Source organism: Pogona vitticeps, chromosome 7, assembly GCF_051106095.1.
Source record: "Pogona vitticeps strain Pit_001003342236 chromosome 7, PviZW2.1, whole genome shotgun sequence".
NCBI classification, from domain to species: domain Eukaryota; kingdom Metazoa; phylum Chordata; class Lepidosauria; order Squamata; family Agamidae; genus Pogona; species Pogona vitticeps.
Window position 1 is genome coordinate 24,600,847 of NC_135789.1, and position 12,207 is coordinate 24,613,053.

At 48.2% G+C, this 12,207-nt stretch overlaps 2 protein-coding genes across 2 annotated transcripts; both read left to right on the forward strand.

Annotated features, from left to right (window-relative positions):
- The first annotated feature begins 1,588 nt into the window (after positions 1-1,588).
- NUPR2 (nuclear protein 2, transcriptional regulator) lies at positions 1,589-3,295 on the forward strand. The gene is made up of 2 exons (XM_072978349.2): positions 1,589-1,984; positions 3,098-3,295. Exons 1-2 carry the CDS (start codon positions 1,655-1,657, stop codon positions 3,119-3,121), a joined length of 354 nt encoding a protein of 117 aa, XP_072834450.2. The 5' UTR covers positions 1,589-1,654; the 3' UTR covers positions 3,122-3,295.
- Positions 3,296-4,753: 1,458 nt separating this feature from the next.
- On the forward strand, positions 4,754-10,732 carry CHCHD2 (coiled-coil-helix-coiled-coil-helix domain containing 2). The gene is made up of 4 exons (XM_020803962.3): positions 4,754-4,940; positions 7,855-8,098; positions 8,982-9,135; positions 10,418-10,732. Exons 1-4 carry the CDS (start codon positions 4,891-4,893, stop codon positions 10,426-10,428), a joined length of 459 nt encoding a protein of 152 aa, XP_020659621.3. The 5' UTR covers positions 4,754-4,890; the 3' UTR covers positions 10,429-10,732.
- The last annotated feature ends 1,475 nt before the right edge of the window (positions 10,733-12,207 follow it).

The following is a 12,207-nucleotide window of genomic DNA, read 5'->3' on the forward strand; positions in this document are numbered from 1 at the left end:
TTTTGGGCTGCTTGTCTTTTACCAGTTACCATGAGGAACCAATGGGCCTTTAAATGAACTCAAACTGAAATAAAAGACCATTCAAATACATCCATTTAAAACACAGTTACTTCATATTAATTGGACCCAGTCAGTCAGTCCCCAGTCCCTTGTTTCTATCCGGAGCTTGCTGCTGTCTTTTCACATGATGCATCGCTTTTGTCCAAAGAAGACAAAGAGAGCTCTGATAGCATCCCTTGCAGAATGAATGCCACCCTTGTGATGTTCCATTGCCCTTTGGGCCTTAGGCAGATGATGGAGGTAGAAAGACTATCTACCCACTCACTACACCAACAACTTGTTGTCATCCACCAACCATATTAGGAGACTGAACAGACACAGAAGCTGAGACTATGCAATTAACTGCTACTACTATTCCTTCATCTACCAGAGGTTTCATGTCATTGGGACAATTTTGACTTTTTAGATTATTCTTCATCTAGTGTCAGGTTTCTTCTGATTTATGGTGGTGATTCTATGGATTAATAGCTTCCAAGAGGTCCTATATTTAATAGTCCTGTTCAGGTCCTGCATACTCAAGACTGTGGTTTATTTATGGAGTCTGTCCATCTGACTTTCAATCTTCCTCTCTTCCTGATGCCTTCCATTTCTTTCTTCCTTTCTTCCTTCCTTTCAATCTATCTATCTATCTTCTCCTTATGTGCCCAAAGTACATTTGGCCTTCCAATTTATGATGCAGGAGCATTAATGAATGATGTTGTCTTGCATCCAAACAGTTGCCAAGGTTCTTCACTTAATGTTTTTCCCCTTCCTGCAGTTCTGAAAACACTTTCAAATATCATCATCATTATCTTAGAACTACAGAGCTGAAAAGGACCCCATAGATCATAGATTCCAGACCCTGTCAGGAAGGCACTTTTGGGAATCAAGATCCCAATCTCTGGCTCCACAGCCAGAGACCTAAATCATTGAGCTATCTAGCAATTATGGTTATCTATGCTTATTATAGTATGTATCATATTTATAACAATTTCAATAGTACTGGGAGAATCTGTAAGGTGCCTATGCCATATACAAAAGACTTATATCAAATGTGATTATCAGTGCTGTTATTATAAAACACATACAGTACGGTAATAACTTTTTAATTGGTCCTGGAACAAGTGCACTTTTTTAGCAGCCCTGCCTCTTAGCAAGATGCATATAGTACAGCACATATAATCGAAAAACTGTTGGGTAATGTTCCTTTTTTGGTCAACAGCTACATAAAATAGCAACATTTGAAGGGGATGGAGGCGTGGAAAAGCGCAGTTAAATATGATTATAGAAGTATAATCCTTTATTATAATTTTCCCTGGGGAAACCCCTGGACTTAAGAAGAGAATCCAGAACAGAAAACGTGATAGAAAATCTGCATAGTACAAGCGTGCACTGGCAGAATAAGACCGGCTAATTACCAGCAATGACGGTAACAGAAGGGAATTCCTTTTGCAGCTCCTCCTCCCGGCAACCCCGGGGCAAAAGGGGAGGAGCCGCGGGGTGTGTGTCACGTGCTGGCACTATGACGCAACGCGTGGGCGGGGCGCACGGGGGGGGGACAGGCGGCGGGGCGGGAGAAGCCCCCTGGTGGCGCCAGAAGCCCCCTGGTGGCGCCATGAAGCGGCCGCGGAGCCGCTCGAGGTCCGCGCTGGCGGCGGCAGCGGCCCAGGAGGAGGGCCCGGCGCCCCCTGGCGGCTCAGACTCGGACTGCCGGGGAGAGGAAGAGGAGCGCGAGGAGCGGCTGCGGGAGCGCGCCGGGCGAAGCGGCCCGCGCGGCCCCGGCTCGGGAGGGAAGGGGCGCAGCCGCCGAGAGCGGGAGCTTCGCACCAACTGGAGGGTCCCCGCCGGGCACGAGCGCAAGATCGCCGCCAAGATCCGCGCCACCCGGGCCAAGCGACGGCGGCAGCAGCGCCCGGGAGCCGGACCCCGATCCTCTCCCAACAAGGTCCTGAATACCTCCCCCCCTCCCTTCGAAGTCAGGATTCCAGCTCCCATAATCCCCAGCCAGCCCAGCCCTCAGGATTGAGGAGGAAGGGAGCTGCGCGTCGGAAGAGCACTCCGTTGGGTTAGGGCGGGGTCCTTTTAACCCTTTGCATCCAGATGGGCGGGACTACAGCCCCCATCATCCCCACCCTGAATGTTACAGACGATTCCATGGGGGGCATCCCAGTTGCGAAAAGCCTGCATGCCTTGAGTCACTGCCCCTCAGGTAAACTGGACTACAAAGCCCATAATTGCACCGGGTGGGTGATGCTTCAGCTAGGGCATTGTATACCAAGTACGTTTCCCAATTCTTCACAAACACACATATAACTTTTTGCAAATCCATTGCCCTGCCCCTCTCCCCCCCTCGTTGAGCCAAAGAGAAGTACCCTGCTCCATTTCACTCATTTCGCAGGCTAAATGAATTGTAATTTAAATGCAATTTAAAATCCAGGAGTTCCTTTTGAGATATCTCCGTTGGTAACGTTGGATGTCGTGAGGCGCCTCTAAAGGACAAAATGCATCCCAGGAGATAAAGTAGGTCTCCTGTATCCACTGGAGATTGTTTCCAAGACCACCATGGTTATTGAAAACCGTGGATAGCAGTGAACAGGAACGTGCACGCACGGTAGAAAAAAAACATTATTTTCACATGCGTTATCAGAACTGGCCACAAGAGGGGGGCAGAGACCATACTACGTGTTCTTCCAGAGCTAGTAGTCATAGCACAGTCCCTGCTGCCCTCTAGTGGCCACGTGAAAACTTTTTCTGGCCTTTTTTTCTCTACTGTATACAGTATTTTTAATACAGTATTTCGAACTGTGGATAAGTGAATCAGTGGTTACTAATCCGGTGGATAAGGAATGTTACTATACAGGGTGATGCAAACACAACCCCTAGAAGCTATGGGTGAGAAGCGGAGGTATTCTCTATGGCTCATGCCTTGACCCCTATGGATGAGTGGTACTTCACTCCCCCATCATCCCCAGCCAGCATGGTGACTGGGGAGAGTGGGACATGTAGAACACCCATCTTTAGGCCAGACTATTCAAGATGGCTATTCATTTTCTCACAGGTTGCAGAATCCGTCGACAGCTGAGCGCCTTCCCGTTCTTTTTCTCCAACTGCAGCTGCTCCATGGTTGAAGAAGCCACCTCCGGGTGACGCCCTTGGACTACAAAACCTTATCCAGTTTCAGCCACTTGATGCACTGTGCAAAAGGACAGCGGGTGCTTTGTTCCACTTGCGTTCAGTAACACGGAAATCCTTCACACTTCTGCCTCCTCTCTTCCATGATTGCATTTTCCCCCTAAATGTCTTTTTAAAAACATTCCCCCCTACATCAGTGGAGACGTAGACAGGGCGCTGTCCTTCCAAATTAAAGATGGGGGCATGATCAGAGACAGATATCTCACTAGTTAGTCGGAGATTTTAAAAATTTTGGGGGGTCAATGGGATGCATTGGTGATACGATTCCATAAAACAGGGTTATAGCCCTGGACTCCAATTCCAGTCAGCCTCTGAAAGTGTTGAGGAAGGATGGGAGTCTACCATTCTCTGGAAGGCACTGGGTTCCTCACTCCTTTAGGCAGAGTGGCCCGACCAGCCCGCAGAGACCTGTGTGACTTTGTAGCATAACAGTCCATCATCCCTTAAAGTCGGCTGGTGGTCAGCGGCTGCAAAAATGTCCCTTTGGGATGTGATATTATAACAGGCACTCTTCTCTGCATCATGGGGGGCTGAATTATATCTTAAATCAGAGATTGCTGAATGTTTCCAAGGATGTCCGGAAGGCGAGATGCAAAGGAAAGTCCTGGGTATTGAAAGATAAAGTGCCTCGGGATGCAGAAGTTTTGTTTTATCCATCAGGGCTAACACGTTATCAATCGTTTTTCATGAACTACGTTGACCGTCTTTGTAAAGCACCCCACTGAGCTGGGGTTGTTGCTTTCACGCAGGCATCAGGAGCAGGCATTTAAGAAACTTAGGCCAACTTTTTGGTTGCCACTTGAGCGACCTCCCAGGGTGGTTGTGAAAATAAAGTAGGGGGACCAAGAATGGGTATGTAAAGTACTGTATCAATAAAACTAATAATTCCCTCTCAAGTGGGAACAAAGGCTGCCAACTGCATCATAAAAGGATGTCACTTTTACAATTTTGGTTATTATATGGCATTTCTGCCTTTTAAAGTGAGCACTGTCCCTTAGGCTTAGAAATACTCAAGGTGAAGGGTATGTGGAAACACCTAAAAGCACCAGAATGGCCACTATTTATTTCCACTGCGGCCTGACAGGGACCAATTCAGCAGGTGTAGCTGCTGCTCCCTCTCAAATAGAAATGTATCCCTTTGCCTCAGTACTTGGAGCCGTTATTTATTATTCATGTAAATTTAACAACAGCTCTACGTGTCGCGAACAAGTGTGGCCCTACATTGCGGGGATAAGTAGTTATTGAAAAGTGACGTTTCTTTCCCCGTTGTCGTCCCCTTTGAAGGCTCTGAGGTAAAATTCCCACAGCGGTTCAAAATGGCCGCCAAATGAGGGTTTTTCGTTCTGCGCATGCGCCCCGCCTTCCCGCCTCGTAAAGATTCCTTTATGGAGGGTGGCTCCGCCCCAGGTGACGCGAAAGGGTGGAGCCAGCAATCCTGAGGAGGGGCTAGCAGGCGCAGGGCCGTCTATTGCGTGCCGGCGCCCGGCTCCGCCCTCCTTGCGTCGTTTAAAGCGCATGCGCTCGGAGTGGGGGAAGAGAAAGAGGCGTCTTCCGCTGCTGTGACCTTGACAGATCCGGGAAGCGGAAGTGGGGAGAAAGAGCCAGAAAGCCGCCTGCGGAGGTTCGAGGCAGAAGGAGAACCAGGAGTGACCCGTCGCCATGCCGAGGGGAAGCAGGAGCCGCACTTCGCGGATGGCGCCGCCCGCCAGGTGGGGGAAGGGACCCTTGGGGGAGATTGGGGGGGAGGGGCAGGACACGCCCTTCGGAGGCAGGGAGGAGTCACGTGCCCCCCTCTTACGTAAGGCTGGGTGTATGGGACCCCCTGTGCCCCAAAATTAACGTTGGACTACAAATCCCAGTATCCCCAAGCAGCCTCTGGCCACGTGGGATGACCCGCCTTCGGACTCGCAGATAGATCTCCCCCTCCCCCAAAAAATATCTTTGTAATCACATCTGGGAGTGGGGGGATGGAGAGGCAACTGGATTACAAATCCCAGCATCCCCAGCCAGCCTTTTGGCCACGTGAGAGCTTTCCCCCGCCACCACCACTCGCAGAGAGGAGCTCCGTCCCAAATGTGTTGGAAAAAGATCTGGGTGTGTGTGTAGGGGCTTGTTGGACTACAACTCCCAGAATCCTCAGGCGGGGGGTTGTAGTAAAAAAAAGGAGGGGTATTTTCTAGCCCTGGTGCACATGCTGTGGTAAACCCCTGCTGGCCCTTAGGTGAGATCTAAAGGGGCACCATCTTCCTGTGGTGTGCAGAGGGGGGGGGGAGGAGGAAAAGAGGGACTCTGCACCTGCCAGGAAGCCAGCTTTTTTTTAAAAAAAGGGGGGGCACATTTTTTTTCAGCCTGTGAAATGAAAAGCCAACGTCTTGTAACCCCCATCGAGGCTTTACAGCTTTATTTCAGTGTCTTGGCTTTCACAGGTCACAGCCCACTTGCTCAGATGCAGGGAGGGCAATATTTGGATAAAACCGCTTGCTTTGTGTGTTGCAAGAGGATGATAACTCAGGAAAGGTCAGGTGGAGAGAAATCTGATAGTCCTAAGGGGGTCCTTTTTCGACTAGACTGACATGGGGAGGTGGTTGGGAGGCTTTCTATAAACAATTGCCATTCTGTACAAAACCACATGCTGACAACAACCTAAATTAAAATGCCAACCTTATGTTCCTAGGGAAGAAATAAGTTTTGTAAGAAGTAAATAAAGCACTGGCAGCTACTCTTTTCAAAATATTGACATAGGAGTACCAATAACATAACAATAAAGCACCCAGGAGGGGATTCATATTTATTTGCTGCACTAACAGGAGCTTCGCATAGATGTCATTTTACAGATAACCCTCAAGGTCCCTTCCAGCTTCACAGTTTTGTAATTTTCCATGAAAATTCCTGGAGGAGGCAGCCATCATCCTTGGTGATGACAAAAGCAACAAGACTCACGAGTACAATTATCAGTATCAAATACAGATCAAAAGATAACAGAAGCATAAAACATCAGGGATGATGAATAATGTCAGTTTTGGATTTTGGAGTTGGCTAGTGAGCCATTAGAGGAAAAGGGCGAGAAAGAGGATGATAGGGCCAGAGGCCTTTCAGAAAGGGAATGTGTGATCAGGTGCTAATTCCAGCCATTGGCAGGGAGAAGGTGAAGACATGTAGGCAGAGCTATTGGAAAAGTACTCTGTCCTTCGCTCCAGAGCTTGAATAGATCTGCTTGATAAAGTAGAAAAGTTACTACCAGTAAAACGTCTTTGTGCCATTATGCTTATATGTTTTCCCCAGAAGAGAAGGACTGTATGCACATGGATATAAAAAGGAAAGAGAAAACCCAAATGTGATGAACAGCCATCTCAAAATTAAAATCTGGAAGGACACTATTAATTGATCTTAGGCACCAAAGTTCCACATTGCTTTAGTAACACCCTGAACCTTGTACATTATCATTTTTCTTTATTCTTGGCTAGCCTCGTAGAAGCATGCTCCTAAAACAAATTTTGGACTTACGTTTATTGGGAAGCGCGGCTGCCTCTGCATTTTACTTTCATAAGATCTGTGGTTGAAAAGTACCAGCAGCTAGTCATTCTGAATTTAAAGAGAATCTGTAAACCCAAGCCTACAAATCAGCTCTTATCCCTCTATTACATGAGCCCACCCTTCTTCAGTTCAGGGGCTTGTGTGTGGTTGCCAGGACCTTTTTCCTGCTCTGTCCAATTAAAAAGCCAAGCCTGCTTAACTGTAGGATTAGCAGCTGTGTTCTTTCATTGTGATCACAAGATGCTCCTGTACAAGCTTTGACCAAGGGTCATTTGGAGCTGTGTTTTCCTCTTGCTCTTGAGAAGCAAGGAAGATCAAGTAACAAGGCAGTGTGTTTTCCTTCATGAATATTTAACCAGCTTAACGGGACTGTCTTGTTTTGGAACGTCCTCAGTTGACGGCTCTGCCGCTGACTTGGTAGCAGATCTTCCTAGCTGTGTTTCTAGCCATGTTTTCACCATGACCGTTTCTGCTCAGTGCCGCAGATCCAGCTTCTTTATTGTGTGCACCAGGTTGCTGTGCAGTGACTTACGGAAGAGCTCTGATAAGTGCCTGGAAAATCATCATAATCTTTGAACTGCAGAGCTGAAAGAGACCCCAGGGATCATCAAGTCCAGCCCCTGTCTTGGAGGCAACATGGGGGTGGGGGGCGGAATCGAACTTGCAACCTCTAGCTGTGCAGCCAGAGACCCATATCACGGAATCTTACAGGGTTCTAAGACCGTTCGCTGACTATTAAGGCATTCCATTCATTCTGGGCTCATCTTTTTTTTAGCTTCAGCTGAGTGATTAAACCATGCTGTAAAAGAGCTGTACTCAACGTTTTTTGGGACACAGCCTTTCTAGGAGCGCTTCTCGGCTTCCAGGGCCTCCCATCAAACAAGGATGCAACACAAACAGATAAATAGAAAATCCTTTTCTCACATTTTGTAGTCTGCAGCCCCCTTACATTGAGAGTGGTTGCTCTAGAACGTGTTAAATCAAGATAGTGGACAAATGGGGACATACATGAGACTCAAGCTGCTCGGGGTCGTTTGCCTCTAGGTTGACACTGAGCAACCATTTTGTCTTTTCTTCTTCTTTTTGCAGCCGTGGGCCGCCCATGCGGTCTGCCCCTCCACCAGCCGCCCGCGCCCCTGTTCCAGCTGCCGCCCCCGCCTCAGCAGTGGCATCTCCAGCCCCCAGGCAGCCTGGCCTGATGGCTCAGATGGCCACGACGGCTGCCGGCGTGGCTGTCGGCTCAGCTGTGGGGCACACTCTGGGGCACGCCATGACCGGAGGATTCGGAGGAGGAGGAAGCTCTGAAGCGGCTCGCCCTGACATCACTTACCAGGTAAGAGATGGAGAGAGAGAAAGATCACACCTTTACCTGGAACTCAAAGCTAGTGAGGAAGGTTTGAGACACACAGCACGCATCTGGCCCAGAAACCAAAGTTGAGTTGCCTACCTGTCCCTCCGTACAGCTGCAAGTTCATCCCTAGGGCCAGAAAAGCAGGCTTTAATCCATGGTGTCTACTTTTGACTAAACTTGGGCTCAGTGCAATCTTTGCGCAGAAACAATGTCAGAACAGCAGTTTCAAGGACAAGGGAAAATTCAGGTTACAAAAATTGTTCCAAGCGTTCAAAAAAGATGCGTCGGTTCCATTTGAGTGAGCTGCCCTCCCAGAGGCAATGCATATTCTAGTATGTTAAGCAACTAGTATTTCTGAAAGTGAAAAACTAAAGAAGATAAAACCATCAGTGCACAGATCAGATTCTTACTAAGGTGCACCTCAGAGCTTTGGAGTCTTGATAGTCCTAAATGAAGAAGTCAGAATAAGACTCCAGCACGTGTCAAAGAGGAGGTTGCCTCCATTTATCCCCTGGAATGGGCTATGCTTCCTTGTTTGCTGTGCATTTTCTTTAAAAATTCTGTTCCAAGGGAGAAGGAAAAATGTGTTTTGTGTAGGGCTCTCTGTCTTCTTGATTTTGCCAGCGGTTTGGCAGCGGTGGAGACCGAACCTCTGCTGATACCCTATTATAGGAGGATGATGATGCTGGGCTGTGCAAAGTACAGGCTTGCTTGGGAAGACCAGATGCCTGAGCATTTTTCTCCCACAAATTGGAATAAAGGGGTTGTACTCACGGGGGATTCCGGTTTTCCAAGCAGGGCGGGTCTCTTCTGTCCTCTTTGCCTTCTCTCACGGTGGCCGTGTTGCGTGTTTTTCCCCCCTTAGGAGCCTCAGCCAGCCCAGCCCATGGGGCAGCAGTCCCAGTTCACCCCTTGCCAGTACGAGATGAAGCAGTTCCTGGAGTGCGCCCAGAACCAGGCCGACCTGAAGCTGTGTGAGGGGTTCAGTGAGGTGCTGAAGCAATGCCGTTTTGCAAATGGTAAGTTCCTCCCTATGGCTCTCCCTCTGATCTGCCAGAAGTCGGGAGTTTGACCAGAGCAGGACTCAGATGTTCCATAGGGACTCTTCCGGTTTTGCATAGAGATGATCATTCAAGGAGGGTGTTGGTTTTTCAGAGCTTCCTAGGGTGGATTTGGATCTTTGGACATGGCTGTAGATCAAGACTAGAGGAGACAGAGGGAGCCAAGTCTTGAGAACCAGTAAGACAATTTTAGGAAATGACCTTTGCCTTTTGGTTGCTTTGTTACCCCTCTTTCTTTAAAAAGAAATGGAAGAGTCTTTATAGTCAAAGTAAGATGAGTAACAAAAAATGCAAAAGCAATTTGTATCATCCCATGCCAGCCTGCAAAATACCACCATGCTTAAGCCTGGGGGCTGCCGGGAGCTGCTGATGGTTAGTGGATGACGCTTCTGTCCTGCAGTGAGTTCGAGGCGGTTTGTATGGCTCTCCTCCAGTTTAAAGTGCCTGGCTTAAGCAAAGATCCCATGGAGGGGTGGAAGGAAAGGGAGCAACAGTTCCTACAGCCCTCCCAGTGCTACCCTAAAAACCTCCTCTAGAGAGCTAGGAAACCTCTCAGCCTGATTTTAGGGCGCTCGGGGCAGTGGTGGATCAGACCCCTGTTCTGTTGCTGGCTGATCCTGAAGTATATTGGTAAGATTTGGATGGCCTTCATGGTCCCCATGGGTCTTCTTAGCCTTACCACTTTAGCGGGTACTCTGGCAGTTGCTTACCTCTTCATTAGTCATGCTGGAGTTCATATTCAGTTCCTGGTACCCAAGTGACATGTCAGGCAGACTGGAAACCAGGTTGCCGGCACCGGTTGGTTCCAGTTTGATATTCAGAGTCTGTCAAAATCTATTCCGATTGTATTGGGGGCCTGTAGTTTGCAGTCCGTTTCTGGTCCTCTGAATGGTATAGTTAAATTCTGAACAGTACTCCATTTAGTGCTCTTCAGAGATGAGCAAGAAGGGAAGCATCCATTATAGCACTGGTTCTTAACCTTGGGTTACTCAGGAGTTTTGGACTGCAACTTCCAGAATCCTTCACCACCAATTGTGCTGGCTGAGGTTTCTGGGAGTTGCAGTTCAAAAACATCCGACTAACAAAGGTTAAGAACCACTGCATTATAGTATCTGAATAGTTATGATGGGAGAGCTGAATTTGCTGGGCTTTGCCCCTTGTCTGATGTCTTTGTTTTTCATTTTTTTCTGTGTTTGGTAATGATCAGCTTTCTTTTCCCTTTTCTCTTTCACAACCACAGGTTTAGCCTAACTCATCTGCCGGGCGACGTTATTCTCCGTTCAAAAAACAAACAAACAAAAAAGACATGTTGTTAGGAAACCATTCTCTAGTCCTTAAAAGCGGGCCTCGCTTTTCTTCATTCGTGACCAGTTTGTCGATCTAGAGAAGCACCGAAGAGTCGATGCAGTGAAACTTGGCAACCTGTGTGTTTCGGGAACGGGTGGGCACATCCTTTCCCAGTGGCATCGCTTGCGCTCCTTGATTCTGCTCGTGTGGGCGTCAGAAATGTAATTCTGTGAGCTTCAAAATAAAATATGGATCACTGTCCACCAAACCTTCTCAAAGTGTCTGCTCTGTCATTCTTATCAGGGAATCTGTGAAGTATTTGCGTCCTGAATACTCGCTCCTCTCTCTCTCACTGTGATAAACATTTTACCAGCACTTTTCTCCATGTTCTCGTGAGGCAAAGGGCGGGATACACCTCTGGCCTTGCCCATCAGCCCAGTATGATTAAGGTGCAGAGACCGGGGAACTGTAGTCCCGCAGTAGCAGGGCAAGGGCTGAGAGGAAACAGATTTGTTCCAAAGTCAGAGCTCAGATTCTGCATATTGAAGAAATGGAGGGAGACTGGAGGCTTCGTGTAGCTAAACATTTTGCTTCCAGCATCACAGCACCTTCTTCTAGAGGACATGGCCCAGAAGACTATTGTGATAAAACTGTTAATACCTTGTATTCATAGCCTTGTAAGGTGGGCTGGGTTGCCTAAGTATGTGACAACACTGAAAAACCCTCTGTACGAAATGAGGTTTTCTGGGGTGCAGGATGTTATTTGGAAAAAAATTCAAAACTGACCGCTTTGCTTTGGGTGGAAGTAGTTCACAGATCCAGTTCTTCACAATTCCTTACATTGTGTCATTCATAAAACCAAGCTTCCTGCACTCCTCAGATGTGGAATGGACATCTTTTGCTGGTACTGGCAGTGAAATCAACCTTGCTTGGAGCAGGGTGGGTGAGTGGCCTGCTGGATGCTGATGGAGCACAGCTCCCTTCCGTCCTAGCCAACAGGAATCTCCCAAACATCTGGAAGACCACATCTACCCACCTGTTTCCTGGCAGCTGGCGGGAGATGCAGGGGTCCTACGCATTTCCTGACAGATTCCCCAGGTTAAAAACTTTTTTCTGGAAGCAGCTGAAGTCCTGTGAGCTGCTTTGTATCCTTGTCCGGAAAGAAAGACAAGGGGTAATTAAAATAAATAGAAAAGTCCTCTGAAATGTGAAACACGCTAACCCGGAAGGCCCTGATTACAAGTCTCCGAAAAGGATTATCTGTGTGTCCCACAGTTTAGGTTCGGAGCCCTGCACCGCACTCTGAAAACTGCCCTTTGATACATTACCCAAATCCAAGCTGTTCCAAGGGAAAATAATAACCTTGTTCGTTTTGGTCCCGTTCTGGTGCACCTCGAACCTGCAGGAGGGCTTTTGGGATGGCGCCTCAGGCAGCCAAATGGTTGGGGATGGCCTTGCCAGCCCCACATTTCCAACAGGACGTTCTCGACTCGAGCGTTATGGACTCCAGGTTAAAGCAGAGAGCCAAAATCTGCTTTAAAAAAAAACCCTGTGGTTTGCCCAGCTGGGTGACTCAAAATCCTTCCACGTTTTGGGTTCTTGCCTGCCAGGCGAGATGCTCTGACTTTTCACTTCCCCGTTGCTCACTCCTGGCAGCGCTGTCGCCTGCCGAATCGCTGCTTCACCTCACAGTAAGGTCACTCCTAAATAAACACTGCCAGCTGCCCTCCGAGCGTTTAAACC